The sequence below is a fragment of the Eulemur rufifrons genome, chromosome 8 (assembly GCF_041146395.1).
Source record: "Eulemur rufifrons isolate Redbay chromosome 8, OSU_ERuf_1, whole genome shotgun sequence".
Lineage (NCBI taxonomy): Eukaryota > Metazoa > Chordata > Mammalia > Primates > Lemuridae > Eulemur > Eulemur rufifrons.
The window spans coordinates 107,468,959-107,486,955 of record NC_090990.1 but is presented as its reverse complement, the minus strand read 5'-3'; the positions used below and the strand labels follow the sequence as shown (position 1 = coordinate 107,486,955).

Here is a 17,997-nt window from a genome sequence, read left to right as displayed (position 1 = left end):
CTCAAGGAAGTGAATATCCTCTCCCTCAGTCCCATTGCCATTGCTCATTGTCCCACACAGAGAATACATGTCTTCACTGTGCTGGCCCCACCCTCACACGGGGACACCCTCCTTTTCCTCAGTTTATACAATTTTCATGAATTCTTCAAAGTACCATGCATGTCTAACCTTCTCTGTGAACCTATCTCTCTTTATTATAGTCCCTATAAATCTCATTTTTGGAAAAATATAGTAGTGGAAATCACTTCCAAGCTCTGTGATTCTGTGCACATTACCAACCTCTACAAGTTTCAGTTTCTCCATCTATAAAATAGGAATTGAAATACAAATCCTACAGGATGGTTGCAAGGATTATAGGATAAAACCTTGCACAATGTATAACATGTAATAAATGCTCAAAAAATTAGTTTCCTCCTCAAATTCTGCAGCATATATGGTCTTTAACACTAATGCAATACTTTTATTGTTCACTATTTCATATGCATATGTCTTGACTCCTCAAACAGGTTGAAATCTTCTTTCAAAAAGAAATTTTCTATATCCCCATAGTACCTAGAACAATTCTGAGAACATTATAGAATATTTTTAATCCTAAAAAATTGTTTAATAATTTTTGCATATGGATTATCATTTATTATTAATCCAATTGTTATTAATTAGTTAATTGATCATTAGTTTTAACTTTTTACAAAAGTCAGAAACAAGGGATTACCTCTCATCTTCTGTTAAGGAATGACTTTATTGGGGCCATGTAGAAGTTAGATTCGGATTTGAGGGTTTCTAAATGGCCCAGTCCTGTTGCAAATTAGTATCAGTGCAACAAAACCATTGTAAAGACAAAAATGCCTGGCCCCAGCTGATGCAAGACTAGCAGAGCACACCTTGCAGTGATGATATGGCTGCCCTCAGCATGAGTTAGATTAAGCAAATTCTAAGAAAATGTCTTCCATTTGCACTAGTTCAAATGTCATCTGCTTACAGCAGTCCTCTTAGAAAATCCTAAGAATGAGCCTTAATCCTCATTCCCCATTTATTCTTTATTATCCTATTATTTTTAATTTCCACAAAGTAATTACTGCAATCTGAAACTATAGTATTCATTTACTTGCTAATGTATTCAATATCAGTTTCCTACCAGACCATGAACTCCATGAAGGCAAGAATATGTCCGGTTGTTCATTGCTATGTTTTCAGTGCCTATGTTAGAGCTTGACATGGAACAGTCAATAAATATTTATTGAATTCAACTGGATGCATGAATGAAGCTGGTTGTGGGCATGGAGACCAAATCTCCAATTGATGATCTTAAACCAAAAATCTTTTGTTTGTGAAATTTGTCTTTGTGGCTGGGTTTCCTTGAGAAGACAACTCTTCTTTAGCTTACAGAATGCAAATTGGTACAACAGAGCTTCTCTGAAACCCTCAAAGTAGTAAGCAATGAATCAAACATTTGGCATCAACCAAACAGCTCTGCTCTTGGATCTCAGCCCTCAAAACTCCCACTAATGAAAAATATTCCATAGAAGGAGATTATTAATCTATAGGCAAGAAGGTTCTGAATATCTCCAGCTTTATTAAAGTGCTCATTTTGAATTTAGATGCTATCATTTTTCCTCCAAAACTTATTCATTACTTTTAAAAATGTTATTTTGTCTTAAACTCAGTGTTCCTTATTTCTATTAAAATTCTAAGCATGCTTCAAAGCTCAGCTCAAGTTCTACCTCCTTAATAAAACAATCAACCTCACCTTCTTATACTAAGCATCATCTCTGAATTTTCAGAGTCTTTTATATCATTTGCCTCATATGTGTATGACTGCCTGAAAAGTGAGCCCTTTCAAGAAAGAAACCATGGCATATAGTTTTTACCCTCTATTATGTGTAGTGGATTCTTACTAGCTTCTATTTAAATTAAATTTATATTAATTTATCACAGAATACTATATGAAGAACAATAAAGCTGTGTTAATTTAGGTAACCTTTAACTTGTAGAGAATAATAATTCAGCCACACAACCATTTTTCACAATCCTTGACAAATGGCTTTGATGGACAAATCCAACAATAAGAATACATAGTCCAGGAACTGTCCTAGGCATTGAGGATGCAAAGATGAACAAGACAATCTTTCCCTAAGAAAAATGACCAAGGGTGGAGCATCTTAGCCTATAGAAGAATAGTCCTTCTACTAAACTGCCCTTTGTATATAATCAATATGCCATTTTATAATAAATTTTCACTGTTTCATTAAAGAGACTTGTGGGAAGATGAGATAATGATGTGAAATGCATGGTATAGTGTCTGGTGGCACATAGCAACTCACACAGGTTTCTGCTGCTAATATGAAGGTAAACATCCCATTAGAGTCAGCGTGGTTTCAAGTCCTAGCTCCCTTTCTGCCAGGCTGCATGATCCTGTATAATTCACTCAATCTCTCTGGAGTGCAGTTACTAGTTATAAAATGAGGATGGAAATATTTACTTCATGGCATCTGTGTAAAGATCACATATAGTAATACATATGAAAGTTCTACACTGATTGTAAAGCATAATGAAAATGCACCAGTCATTGTTTAATTCTTCTATATGAATAAACATGCAGAAAACAATTGCAAAGATTTTATTTAGCGGCTTTCTGTGCTTGGCACTTAGAAACAGAGTTCCGCGCATAAGGGCAAATTTTTATACACCTTTTCTTCATACATATTTTACATACCCTTTTATTGCCCCCTTTTTTAATATTCATAATATTGGATTCCCCACTAGGCACATAAATACATTTATCTACAACACCTCAAAACCAAAAATCTTAATAATATCTGTATTATTTTACTTGGTATTATTTGCATTTCCACACCATTTAAAAATTTTAGCTTGCACCAAGCTTCACTTGTTTTCTTATCATTAAAAGATTTGAAGGGAAAGGGAAAGGTGAAGGGAAAAAAAAACCCAAAACTTCAAAATGCAATGAACTATTTTGATAAAATTAGAGCTCTAAGGGCAGGTGGAAGGGTATAGAAGACCCATCTGCAATTCCTGGAACATGAGGGGATTTTTCCTGCCCTGGGAGCTATAGGCAGGCATTCCAGGTCAGGTGTCTGGATCTGGCATTCCTAGGCCAGGCTTCTATTTGTCTTTGCTCTTGGTATCATCTGCCAAGATGATAAAACTCTTCCTTCTTCATACCCTTCGATTTCCCTTCCCCACCAGGCTGCATGCGGTGGAATGGGCACTTGCCACATGCTGCCCCTCTCTTCCGGATCGCGCGGGTCGGAGCTGCGTGATCAGATACATTCCTCACCCGCCCTCCTCAGTGCCCTGCCCATGCAGTGTCCCAGAGAGGTTCACTCCTCAGTAACGCCGTGATTCTTTCCATAACCTGTTGGGGGGCGGTGGGGACAAACCAAAAACAAATTTCCTTGGTGAATGAAAACTCTCATCGTTGCTCACACTTTCTCTCTCAGTCTTGCTCTCCACCTCTCTTCCATGCTCTATTCTTTCTCTTGCTCCCTCTCCTGCTCCGCTGCTCTCACTCTCTCTTTCCACAGGCACCACCGGGAACGTCAAAGACAGCATACTGAGTGAAGACAGCCCAAGTTCAAAAGCAATCTTCTTCTGGAGGCCAAGTCCAGTTGCAGTAGATGTCTTCCCACCCTCATCGATGGGGAGGGGTTCCAGGACACATGGGTCATTCCAGAAACAGGGGAAGCTTCAGGGGAGAAAGGCTGGCAGCTACTGCTGGCCAGTCCATCTAGAATTGTACATAGACAAATTCTTGGTGAAAGCACCCATGCCGGGCCTCCCTCCACAGAGTTCACCCAGTTCAGCGTCAGTGTGCATGTATGTTTGTGCACATACAAGTTTGTGCATGAATATATGTCTGTATGTATTCGTGTATGTATGCATAGGTAGGTCTGTATGTGTATGTGTGTGTAACTTTCCATGGCTGCTACACGCTAGCATCTCCCTTAACATTATTATGAAGTCATTATTCAGTCTCTTCAAAGGCCACTCTGGAGCAGACAATGCTTTATAAAACTAAGGTTTGGGAAGGCAGAAGAATGGCCACTGAGTTGTGGATGATTCTACCACAAGAATGCTTCAGTGGCTTAAAGGTGTCTCTGTTGTTCTTGGGTATGTGTTTTCCTCCTCCAGAAAAAAAGAAAAATACACAGTTCCTGTTTTCCAAAGGCACTGGGCTCCAAAAGAGAAGGATCTGCCCACGGAGACTCTGGGGCTTGACTGCCATAGGCTCCATGGTGTTCAGACTGGCCTTTAAACCATGTGTACAGACATCTGGGAGGAGGAGCCTGGGACCGCCCCGTACTGCCGGCCATCGCAGGTGTTGGTTGCCTGCTGATTATTGGGCGAAGGGCTAATCATGTGCATGCTGTGCTCCATCCCCGACGGCAGATACTGCCTCTCTCCGAAGGCCCCGTTGGAAGGAGAAGAACAGAGTAAAGTGCTTTGAGAGGCGCTCAGTTTTTCTGGGCTTGCAGCTAGCCTAGGGGAGGTGGGGAAGTTATAGCCATACAGGTTGTAGGGGTTGTGGAGGGAGAAGGCATTGTAGGAGCTCTGCTGCATGTGGCCACCCCCGAACATGTGTGGTGATGAGGAGCTGGAAGCAGCATTGCCTGCCTGCATGACATACTGAAACTGGGATGTGGGGAAGGACCCCAGCTGGCCACCATAGGCTTCCATCTTGCTGTTGCCAGGCAACGAGGGAGGAGTTGGTATTCCTGAGATCAGGGATGGAGTCCTCTGAGGCATGAAGGTTTCGGAGGGCTGAGTGGCTGAAGTGGTGCCACTCTGGAGCCTGTTGTAGCCACTGTCACTCAGCCCTGGGTAGCTCTGCAAGGCAGCCATATTGCTTCGGGCACATGGTGGATAATCAGAGAGGTTTAGATTACACAGCTGGCTCTCTCGACAGCCCACGTTGAAAGTGTTGGGGGCCAGATGAAAAGTTGGAGGAGAACAGGATGGAGATAAAAGATGAGAAGAAGCTGAAGGGGATGGTGTCCCAGTGCTGGAGGTGGTTGGGGAAGTGCCTGTGCTGCCCCCTGAAAAACAAAACATGAAGACCATTGAAACAGAGGCCTTTTAAGATGAGTCAGTCTAGGCCAAATGCAAGCCTAAGAGGTGCCTTCAAAGGTCCAAGATGGGCTGACTTTTGCAGAACCATTATTTCCTCTTAACTCAGACAACTTATGGTAAGTGATTCCACCTGTGCACACATACCCAGGCTCACATACACACACACTCCAAAAGGGAGGACAAAAAGGGTGACAAAAATTAACACGAACTCTTGTTTCTCTCTGTGAGAGCTCTTGTAAGTCCTATGTTAAAAAATAATAATAAACCTTCCCATATTCACTTTGCCATTTCTCACGATCAAATTCACTCTCTAATAAGACCTCTGGTGATCAGCAGCATTAAAATCCACTAGCTCAACTTTTCCTCTTCTCAATGGAAATGCACTAAAGATGTATTTCAACAAGGGACTGTTGACTATTTTGCATTTTTTAGTCTTCCAGCCAAAAATGTAGGCTATCAAGGTAGGACCCTAATTTCAGAGGAAGTGGGTACTCAGGCAGGGTACCAGGTCAGGACTGAGGCCTGGGAGGGCAGGGCAGAGGGCCCCAGGTAGTGGGACACTGGGGAGTGAGACTGAAGCTGTGTCATATGGAAGGCACTGGAGCACAATTATAAGAACTAGGTCAGAGTAAAGCAAGGCTGACCCCAAATGAAACCACTATGATCCAGAGGCTCTGCTTCTCTCCCTTTATAAGATCCTGCCCAGTCTCATAGACTGGAACAAAGACTATAAGTGGAATCTTTGGAGTTTTGATATTTATGAGCACAAGAGGCCAAATAGGCCTTAAGCTGATGTAGAGTCAGGAGATCTGAGTTCTACTCACAGCTCTGCTACACTAATCACCCATGACCTTGGGCACATCACTTACCCTCTGTAGGCAATAGATTACAGTTTCTTCATCTGGAGATGAGAAATTGAGTTAGATCAGTGGTTCTCAAGCTGAGAGGACCTGCCAGCTTTAAAAAATGCTGATGTTCCAAGATTGCACCTAGGACAAACTCAATGAGGGTTTCTAGGCATGGAACCTCCATGTTAGTATTGTTTTACAAGCTGCCCAAATGATTCTAATGCGTAACCAGGGTTGAGAACTGATGATACAACCTGAATTGTTCATTTCTAAGTACCCAGAGTAATCATTCTTAAACTTGAATGTGCATGAGAATCAGCTGGAGGGCTTGTTAAGCCATAGATTTCTGACTCCATCCCAGAGCTTCTGATTCTACAGGTCTAAAGAAGAGTGGTTCTAACAAGTTCTTGGGCAATGGTCCAGGGACCATACTTTGGGTTAGAGGACCAACCTCCTGATCTGTATTTGAAAGAATTGATCTTATGCCATGTGAATGTTAAAGCTAGACAGGTAGGTGATATACCAACAGATTGAGGGCCAATTCAATCCAACCTATTTCAAATGTCTTAGATGTTTAAGGAGGCCCCAAATGACCTTTGCCAGCCTCCTCTTTCCTGGGGCCAGGAAGCAGCCGTGCAGCATCCACTTCCTCTCTCGCTCAGTGGAAGTTACAGACAGTGGTGAGTGCTAGGGCTGCTGTGTCCTATATTTGATTCCAGAATGAGCGGCTGCTTTGTCTTCCATAGGGAATCTCCCGGATGGAATTCCCTCCTTCAGCGCAAGCTTGGGACTTGCCCAGAATTGTTGAGACCTGTGATCTCCCAAGGCACCCACAACTCATGTTGGCACTCTTAGAAGCTCAGCACTAGAAAACAGCAGAGAGTATTTTAAGTGGAAAGGAACAGGAATAAGGTTTTTATCTGTGAGGAAAAAGTTATGAGAACCAGCAGGGTTCCAGAGACACTGGCATACAAGGAAACCATCCACAGTGTCCTAGGAAAGGACACAGATGCCTCAAAGAGGAACCTAAAGTTAATGTTTAGCAGGCAAAAAAGGCCTTAGCCTACATCCACAGATATAGGTAAAAGTATTGTAGAAGTACAAATACTACTGTACTATAATAGCCATAGAAGTATAAATTTGGTTCTTGTTAGTAGTTGCTTCAGAGTTAAATTTTTACAAAGCCCAACTAATATCATCTCTTCCATGGTCAAAAGAATTTCTCCAATGAACTCTCAAGGTAGAATTGGATAGATATAAATAGCTGCTGATTTTAGAGGCATTTCGGGAAATTGTCTGCTCATTTCTAGTTCACAACTTAAATTCCTTTAAAAGAAGTAAAAAGATTTTTATTCCACAATTTGAGATAAGGCCAATATTGTAAATACCACTGGGAGAAGGAAGCCAGCCACTGGCCATGGTGGGAAGAGCCCTGAGCCTAATCGATTCGAGGTCCATTGGCCTCTGTGCAGCTCATGACCACAAGCAACACAGGCCATCTCTTCATCCTCGCCGGCTATGACATGAGGCTCTTGAACTAACGGGACTCAGTTTCTGTCCTTCTCGGAATTTAATCTGTATCTGAGGATTAAAGTAATATACAGCGTAAAAGGTCAACTACAAGTACTTCCCAAGGAATCATTTTAATATAATGAAGAAATTTAGAAAGGGGAAGATTCTAGGAGGAAGATGAACATCTCATGCTTCTTGTTTTTGTATGGCTGAATGGCCAAGCCTACTGTGCCTTGCAGAAAACTCAGAGACTCCTTTTGTACAAGCCTGTGCTTCGTCTTTGAAGCATTCTGCGAATTTTCCTCCTTTTCCATTTTAAATGCCATGAACTTCACTAAAATAAGTGGTATGGCACAAATGGAGAAACTCGACTCCAGCTGTAAAGAGATTTGTGTTTTATGGGATATGTAGCCGGTCTCCTCTCTTTGAAAGTCCATCCTTGGTCTCCCTGATCTGGTGTTTATGTGGTCCCTGAGGAGACCACCTGTTCAACATGCTGTACTGTCCTGTTACAGGTATGCTCCATCAGGCACTGGCCCTAGCCCTGCAACAGGAAGTGCAAGATGGAGCAGATGACTTTCTACAACTCTAAATGGTTTTCTCTGATGGCCCAAGATTGAACGAATGGTACTGATTTAAGGCCTCCATTGGTTTCACTACAAAAAAAAATAAAAAATAAGAAGGGAACTATTAACAAGTTACAGGGATTTCTGCTGAGCAGATGAGAGGCACATGTTAAAAAGTTTGTAGTCAGCTTGCTTTGGCTTTTAAATGACATTCACTGGAAATGAGACTTGGTGGCCTGCTAAGCTTCAGGGGGGCGAGACCCTCCATATGAACCAGTGTTTGAAGGGGAGGGCAGGTCTGCCCAAGAGAAGATCACATTGCTTCCATTCACTTTGAAGAAATGCTCTTATGCACTGAAAGTACTCAATAGAGATAATAGCTATTTTTTCAAGGTCCACACAGAAAGAGAAGAAAGACTATGGTATTCATTTTGCAGAGAAGCATACTAAGAAGTCTTTATTCCCTTATTATCTAACAGCTTGTCAACTGTTAGGCAAGATTGGAAGTGCCAGCCAAGTGCTAAATAAGCACAAAGAAAGAGCCCACCTTCCCTGTGCATTTCAACACTTGGTGGACTAGAGACTCTCATCACAGAAAAACTAGGGCAGAGTGGGAGGCCAGGCCTCCCTGACACAAAAGGGTCAGAGCTACCTCTCAAAGCAAAGTAAGCCCCTCTTCCCTTTGCCTTCCTCCCATCTGTACCTGCCAGGTCCTGAATGCTCTGGGAGTCTTGAAAGAAATTTTATTTAATAGATGAGTGTGCACTGTAGAGTCAGACAAACCTGGTTCAAATCCCAGCTGTCTTACTGATTACAGGACCTGAGCCAGTTAGCCTCCCCAAGCCTCAGGTTCGTTAATCATATGAATGGTATTGCTAGTATCTGCTTTGTAGGGATGTTTTGAGAAATAGATGAGATGATATTACAAAGTGCTCATAACAGTACTTGACACATAGGCATTAAATATTCTCTTCTCTGATAAAAGAAGGAGGGAAGGAAAGAGAAAGGAATCTTGGGGCATTTGGGTTCTAAGGCAGATGGCGCTCAGGTGTTGGCCTCTGTCCATGTGCTGAGCGAGCATCTTGGTCTCTCCACACAGTGATGAGCATGACATCACAACAGCTTCGTGCCCGTTGTTATAGGCTAGAGGAGCCTCCGTGGCCATGAGTGACTGAGCATTGTGCCAAGTGGCAGCTGTGGGCCCACCTGGGCCATATCCCCAAAGGCTAAACCAACTCTGATTCCTCTCTGAAATACCTATCCCTCTTCCACCCGCAGCCCAGGATGAAAGTGGGCTGCCCCCTGGTTCCATCCCTCCTCAAAACTGACAACACAGACAGGTAGATTGATATCTTCCCCACTATTGTTAAAGGTCTTAATTCCCTTCTCAGAGGAGATTAATACGTAATGCCCTAAGTGGCTTAAAATTCTCAGTTGTTCTAAGACCAATCTCCCACAGTCCCCACTCTCTGTATGCTATTTTACCCACAGACCAAAGTGAGGACGTGCACATTAAAATTCACATATGACATTAACTTGCTCCAATATTCAAGGCTAAAAGCCAAAACAACCAAAAAGAATACATGTTTAGCAGTGATCCCATACGAGGACAATAACCTAGAATTTACTTGTGTACCATGAAGACAAGTTAAATGTGACCGTAAAAATCCTGAATACCAAACCTGCTGACTTCTGCATCTTTAAATTCATCACTTCCAGATTGTAATATGGGGGCTTTCACATACAGTTTCCTTTTGGATTTATTTTGTTATGCCTTTCTTCCGCCCCCACCCCCGCCAAAAAAAAAAAAAAATTGAAACACAGTAAGACAAAACCCCATCTGGGCTAGTAAAGAATAAATTTCCATGTAATTACTTGGTTCCACGAGCCAGACTCTTCTCTCCTGTAACTCAGTGGTGTCTGTCCCTGAGGAGTGCTGATTCACTCTGCGTCCTCGAGAAGCCTTCTTTGAGGCTTTCCAACAGGTAAGAGGTAAAATATCAGCACCTTCTGGACGGATCCCAGGGAATAAACCCAGAGGCCATAAAATTTAATGACCACAGCAACATTCAGGTCAACTAAGTAATTCCTTAGTTGAGATGAATACCCTTCTCATAATGCAAATGAAAATATTATAGTGCTAATGGGAATTGTGTGGTTTCTATCTTAGAAAGATTCCTAATGCATCCTTCTCCATAAAATTTAAACGTATGCATAGATCCAAACTCCTTCCCTTTAAAATAGCTTTTAATATATTCACCCAGTTCTCAGTTTTCACATTGGTCCTCTGTATTCTGAGTCTCTTTGCTTCTTAGATGGTCCTATTTTACACCTACCACATTCCCTAGGTGGACAGCCCCAACTTCTTCACTTTCCATTAACTTATGTTTTCTCTGCTACTTGTCTTACTGCCTTGCTGCAGGGTATATCTGTTGTTACGGTCATTTAGAATTAATCTGCCTCTCTCTGGCAGCAGTATCCAGTTTTCCCACTGGGAAACACCCCTCGCCCACTCTCACCCCTTCACCCCCACCTCCAGGGAAGGCATGTGACCTAGGGCTGGACAATCAAAGCATCATATTCCCCCCACCACGGTAATTGGTTCAGGGAATGACTCAATTAGAGTCAAGGAGATTCGGTGAAATGTTGCTAGAAATCTTTTAAACTTAAAAGATGTAGGGCCGGGGGTGCTGGCAGCATGTTACTGCCATGGGGAGGCTAAGAATGAAGTCAGCAAAGAGGAGAACAAGGTTGAGAGATGGAGCCAGACCTGGTGATCTTTCATGGGCCCCTGGATCCGGCTTTGCCTAAAATCAGCTACATGAATCTTTTCAGTTTCATGAACCAATGAGTTTCTTTCTTGTTTTGCCATTTGGGTTTTATTTTACTTACAACACTAAGAATCCTAATTGATACAGCTCTCTCTCTCTAATTCTACAGCAGGTAATTCTACAGATAATTCCAGTAGAATTCCTTCAGGTGAATCTGAAGTCTGAGGATATTAGGATAAAGCTGGAGGAGAAAGAAATGGAAATGAGACTGAAATGAAATTGCAGACCACTTTTTCAGATGGAGGCTATGGATGATGCCTTCCTAAAATATGATAGATCACCTACGAGTAGTAACAAAGGCTTTCAGCCATCTGGATAGATACCTGGCTCTGTAAAAGAAAATCTGATAAGACACTGACCTTACTTTCAAAAACTGATAATTTCTGAAATGGTTAATTAACTAGGAAGAGCTGCTGCTCTGACCTCATTCTGGTCAATGAGAACAGGCTAAACAACAAAGTGAAATGCTAGTGACTTTTGAAAAGATGATTTTTCATATTATCTTTCATGACAAATAAGCAATATAATGTAGAGAATAGAAAAACAATAGCTGCTGGGCTTTTCAAAAAGATTTCTAAAAGTTTAAAGGAAAGAAATGCACAAATACAGCAATAGAAAATATAAACAGGATAGTAATTTCAAAAGCCAACTTTAACCTCACAAATGGTAAGAAGATAAAAGAGGAACATCTAAAGACATCAAAGTGGCTATTCTCTAATAGTTTTATGAAATGCAGTTAGATAACACATAAGGAAGGATATATAAATAAAGGCATAAAAACAATGGGATGATCTTGTGAGAATAACATTGGGAAGCCCAGAATTAAGTGGAGTTTTTAGATTTCTCTAACAGTGATAGCCATGTTCTTCCTCCTACTGGATTTATTTCTTTTGAACAAGGCACATCACTGTAATTTTCTATTTTTGTCATTGTTTCCGTCCCAAGAAGACTTAACATTACCTATGACAGCAAAAGAAACACTGATATTAATTGACTAGAAGGGTGAATAAGTGACCCTTACGTACTCTTGGTGTTAAAACTTCAAGGTCATTTTACTTACTCCCCATAGCATGTGTACTAATACATGATCACCTGAGACCATAAATAATTCACTCTCCCTTGCTATCCTGTTATTTTTACTTAAGAATTTTCGGGCACTTTCTTCACTATCCTTTACAAAACTTGTTTTCTTCCGGGTGACTGTTTTTCTGTTCTTTTTTTTTTTTTCTTTTCCAATTTCCCTCTCCTTCAAATTTTAGCCTAAAGTCGTCACAATTTGGTGAACTTTTGCAGAACACATGGACACCAGGGCCTAGATACAGAAACTAGCAGAGTTTATTCACTCATTCAACCTCTATTTGAGTACCAAATATCTACCCAACCGGGGAGTGGTTCTACCCAGAGATTTAATCATGAAGGAAAAAATGGTGAGAGAAATGTAGACGAGAGATATTAATGAAAGAATGACACAAATAAACAAGAACACTCCCTAAGGAGACTTAGCCTACACTGGATGGCAGAGAAAATTTCCCCAAGGAAGAGTTATTTAAGCTGAGATCTCAAAGACCGCACCAACTAAGAAGGCAAGTGAGTGGAAAAGAGTCTTTCAGGCAAAGGAACAACATGTCGCCGGAAGGAGCACGGCATATTTGAAAAATGGAAGTAATATGAGTGACGCTAGAGCAGCAGGGCATGGGCAATATACATAACCTAAACTTTTGTACCCCCATAATAAGCTGAAATAAAAAAAATGTGTGTTTTAAAAAAATGATTCTGCTGTGTGGAGAATGGCTTAGAGGGAAAAGTAGAGACTATAGAGGACATCATAGTCATTCAAGTGAGAGGTATCAGCTTGGAGTTGGGGGGTGATGGGAGATTAGAGGTGTGGACAGATTCAAGAATTTGGCAATGGTTGGATTTGGGGGTGGCAAGGGTAGCATCCAGGGTGTTGAATGGATGGTGGTGTCCTTCTCCAAGAAGAGGGTGCCAGGTCTGGGAGGTAGATAATGTATTCAGCTATAGACACACTGAGCATAAGGAACTTTGGGAACAAAACAGAATATGTAATCAATTGCTGTTTGTTTTAATGGGCTGAATTGAGATGCTCTCCACCCCATCAGGAACTCCTCATTCTTATTAGTGTATGCCATGCTGCAGAATTGAAATCTTGTCCTTTTGTAGCTAAAAAAGGTGGTTTAAAAAATTCTATGTGAATATTCAGTTGCATGCTGTACAGATGGGCATTAGGCCTCATCTTGGTGATAGATCTATGTAAATTGACTGTTTTGATCATTACGGTGGCCCCACGGTTCAAAGGCTTATGTCCATCGAATTGTCCTTCTTTCCCAATATTTTACTAGTATGGCTTGCTGATCGCTCTCACTGACCAACCTCTAACTAATACAAGTCAAACTGGTGAAGATCCAATCATCAACAGAGACCCTCATGATCCTAACTCTGTAACTGTCTGACAAACACTGAAACACCCATGATATTGAAATCTGTAGTATGTCTGCTACCACTTGAGGAGAAGGAAGGGCTTCTGTCAATGGCAGGCCTCCTCATTTCCACAGATGGAGATGTAGTGCCACCTCTAGCATCACTGGTCCAGAATGGTTCCTTTTAGCAGAACAGGTATCAAATCACTTGAGGTCACTGCTCACAAAACTCTCTCGGTTTGGGCCATACCTATAGCTCTGTTATATATGAGGAAATTTAGGCACAAATTTAGACCAAGGATATCCATCAGAACAACAACAGGGTTGCATTGCACTTGACTATTGCTGACCTAGGTTCTTGCTTCTTTTTCCTTCTGTGTCTGTATTGCCTCCATCACCTTCCCCAATCATAACCTATTTGGTTAGTTCATTTCCTCCATTTCCAGCACTGTTCAAGCAGAAGCCATTCCTGAAATAAAATTTTTATCTCCAGACCTTCCAGATTCTCCAAACATATAAACATCCTAGCTGATTCTAAATAAAAACATCTGAAGATAAGACCATACACTTGACTTCATTAAAAAATGAAATATGGACCTATTTAGAGTTAATGTTCAAGTTCTTGAGCAATAAACCATCAATAGGAAGAGTCAATTAAATTCTTTGAGGAAAATTAAAGCTCTAGTAAGTAACAATGAAGACAGATAACATGGTCTTGTGGAAAGGAAACTGTCCTGTCATAAAGGAGAGCTGCACTGACGTTCTCAAGTCAGTTCTGCCGCCACTCAACTGCAGATATGATACTGGACGGCTTCATGACTCAGTTTCTTTTTTGTGTCAAAGACAGAGGATAATGAATCCCATGTGTTCTACAAAAGAGAAAACAACTATTTGGAACACTCAATTAATTATTTTTTTAAATAGAAGGATTTGAGTTTTTACAAAACTATGGCTAATATGTAAGTTCTTCCTTTGAAATTTTATCATCAGATGAGTCTTCATGAAAGAGAAATAAAAATGGCAGCAAGGGTGAATGAAAAAAAAGCATTATTAACCTCATCTAAGCAGAAAAGTTGAGCCAGTCTTCACAGGAACAACACAAATCTGTCCTAGGCCTGCTCTTTGACATGACAGATATTCATGTGTTTGAAACAATGAAGTAATATGGACAACTGAGTGAGTCAGTCACTATTTGGATCTTAGGTTTGGTGCCAATACTCCCCTCATGAAAGGGGAATTACTGCAAAATCAGTCTGCCACTGGGGTTTCCACTAAAAACACATCACTCTCTATTCCTTCTAAGACACAAAGCAGCGCAGCGCAGACGGATGTGTCTCTTTCCTTCATTTTATGAGTGATGCTGTCCAGAGTTACTGGGCAGATTTTACGGGAAGAGAAAAGAATGGGTGTTGTGGCTTTTACGTCCTTTGTTAACGTCAAGAAACCAAGCCACATATTTTTAATAATGAGAATCTGGATCAAGTTCAGTGTATAGTTCAAAATATATTCCAATTAAACTATTTAATAGAGTCTTGGCTTTGCTTCTAGCCCCATCCCACCACCATATGTATCCAATAATTCAAGCTCTTCCTCCTTTCCAATAAAAAGTGGAGTCACTGAAGTGTTTTGAAAGTTTGGTTTCTCTAAACCATTGTTTCCAGAGTGTCAATAATAAGCCTTCATATTGATAATATTGATTTTTGTAGTAGAAGTACCCTGAAATCTGTGCTGAACACCTAAGCAACTCATGCAGGTCCCCTATCCCTGCCCAGTGGTCCTACATGTGTTACAATGCAGGTGGCCACCCCAGTGATCACTCCGTATCCCCACATCCATGCACAAACTAAGTGGTTGTGCTCCAAGATGACAGTAACCCTGCCTCCCTGAGCCACAGAGCCAGCAAGCGATCTCATTCACCATCCACTAGGCACTTACCGGGTGCCAGCGCCTGTGGTAGATCTTGAGGACACAGCAGTAAACACAATTGTTGCCATTAGTGCCTGCTCTCAGGAACTGGCAATATCCCTGCCAACCTTCTCATATCAGCCTCCTGCTCAGCTAGAGCTTGGAAAGCCGATGAGTAAAGCAAGAGCAGATAGGCCAAGCAGCACTTCAGAACTAATGTGAATCAAGTAAGTGGCTTTGCATGATACGTTTTAGTTTATAAAGCATGTTTCCATAACTTGCTTCACAAAAAATTATCCCTCTTTTGTAGGTGAGAAAACCGGCACTCAGAGTGAAAGTAAATTGCCCACGGTTTAGAGAGTTAGTGACCATCAAATGTGAGGGCCCAGATTTTCCTAACTCCCACAAAACCTCTGCCTCTGAAGGGCCGTGAGGGCCTGAAATCAGTAGTAACACCCTGAATAATTATTGACTCTGCTTCTAATTACAGCTTTATAGGGAACAATATATTACAGAGTTGGAAATTCTGGATCACTTATCTCTCCAGACCCTTGGGAAGAGCAATAGTCTAATCATGTTTTGAATAATTAATCTTCAGAAAGGCAATATTCCCTGTCCCTAATACATCTTTCTCTTAGGCATCCGTGTACAGGGGCATAAGGAGTTGAAGATGAAAATGATGATGACAAAGATAATAATAACTAGTCGCATTAAGTGCTTACTAGGATTTTAAATGTATGATCTCATTTAACCCTCACAAAAATTCTATTATATTCTCCCATATAATGAAGAAGATAAAAATTGGGTGTCAGAGAAGTTGAGGGACTTGACCAAGATCACAAAGCTAAAAAGGAACAGTAATAAGAGCCTTACCCAGGTTATCTGACTCCAGAGACTATGCTTTTAATCACTACATTCATCTTAAAGCCTGCCATATTTCAGCAATTTAGGTTACAAACCTAATTCAGCGTACAAACTGCTAGATGTTCCCCTAAGAAGGGAATGTAATATAATAAATTATCAAGTCCTAAAGTCACTTTTCAAACGGCAGAACCACAAATTCAAAAATTGAGCTTCTATTCATGGCATCCATCTGGCGGAACAAAATGAGCTCAGTCTGTAAATGTTGATCAGTGCCACCTCTAGGCAGGGGGAGTTTGAAGGAGACTCATAAAGACTTTGACTCTTCGGGAAGCTTTCATTCAGGGACCCATGTGGATGGGTGTTGCGCCTGGGGAAGCCACAGATCAGACTGAGAAAAGGTGTTGACATCAGCCTACAAACCGTCTGTACACATGGCCACAGCTTTCCAACCTGAGTTACCAGGGAAAGGAGATTAGAAATTGGACAAAAAGCACAAAACATCAGGGGGGAAAGTCACTTAGCCCATCAACCTGAAAGGCGTGTTGTTTCAGATAAGCCAGAAAGGAGAGAACACAATTTGCAAGGTTCAGATGAGCTCGCAGCAGCCCACTCCTCACTGTGAGACCTGATGTCATTTATTCCCGTTGTCCAGAGCTAAGATTCTGCTCACTACAAAACTAGAATAAAAAAAACTGATAAGGCTGCCATGAGGAATGTATGAAGTTATTATGAAGATCTCTTCAAATAGCAAGGCCTATGTGAATGCTTAGTAATAATAATAATTTCATCACCATCATAATCATAAATATGTAACCATGCTTTTAGGAAGGGAGAGAGAATTTTGAGTGCCAGATGAAAAGCTGCCTCTGGAGCCAGCTTGTTTGCTCAAGTGGTGATGCTTTGGTTATTTACGGAGCTACCAAGTTCTCTACATTCCAGGAGAATTGGTATAACTCATATCTTGGCCGAGGGTCAGATGTGCTATATTCAGTTCAGCTCCCACTCCCTCCTCAGTCCTATCACTAAGTGGAGGCCTTGTCCCAGGGCTTTACCTTGCTGCTTTTGCATGGTGGTGAAATCCTCAAAGGTAAGTGTGCGCACAGGAGGTCTCCAGAATGCATACGTCTCCATGATGGCTTCAAGTCCAGTTCTGGAGGAAGAAAAGCCAGCAAAGGAAGTTGTAAATAATCCCAAGAAATGCACTGACTTTTTAAAGATCCAGAGGTTGTTTGTCTAACAAGTGGCATAAATATAGTCACTGAGAGATATCACATCACCATCAGAATGACTTAATCTAGAAAAGCACACCTCACAGATGATGCTGGATTGTAGGAGGAAGAACAGAGTATCAATTCAGAGTACCTGCAAGCAAATCTACAACCATGATGGAATTCCACTCTGACATTTCTTCAAAGAAGGTTTGGTCTGCATGAAAAAAGCATGTTGTGTGTTAAAGGTAAAGGCCACCAATATCATGAGTACAATTGAGCAGAGTGTAGCACTGACTGTTTCTCCAGCACAGGACAATGTCATAATCATTACCACTGTGCACTGACACAGCCTGTCCCCGAGTCCACTCCCCACCTCCCGTATGTAAAGAGTCGATGAAATTGTCAAATTGCTGTGGCTTTAAAGGCTTCTTAAGTCAACAGAAATGAGAAGAACAACAGAAATAAAAGGAGAGGTAAGCAATCAAATACACTTGGGTTTCTGTTGCAACAAGAAACACCTACCCGAAGGCACAGAAAGGGCTTGGTCTTAGAAATTATACCTCAGGCAAAAAAACCAGTGCATTTTTCCAAATATCTATCTGTATTTTTGTAACCTAATAATCAGCTGGTCTTTGAGAGTCACAAACTGCCAGATTTCAGGAAATATCCAATATTTTACAAGTACATTCTTTTAAGCCTTCTGGGTCATTGGAATTGGGAATTCCATAAGC

The 17,997-nt window shown here is 41.3% G+C and overlaps 1 protein-coding gene across 2 annotated transcripts in view; it reads right to left on the bottom strand.

Moving 5' to 3' along the window:
- Positions 1–2,602: 2,602 nt before the first annotated feature.
- Positions 2,603–17,997, bottom strand: part of TBX15 (T-box transcription factor 15) — a 108,855-nt gene continuing 93,460 nt past the window's right edge. The window contains exons 7-8 of one of the 2 annotated variants that reach the window (XM_069478901.1): positions 17,108–17,205; positions 2,603–5,057 (exon numbers count right to left, since the gene is read on the bottom strand). In XM_069478901.1, coding sequence (XP_069335002.1) covers positions 4,273–5,057; positions 17,108–17,205 — 883 coding nt within the window. In that variant the 3' untranslated portion in view covers positions 2,603–4,272. The remainder of the gene's footprint in view (positions 5,058–17,107; positions 17,206–17,997) is intronic. The other variant, XM_069478900.1, reaches the window with a different exon arrangement.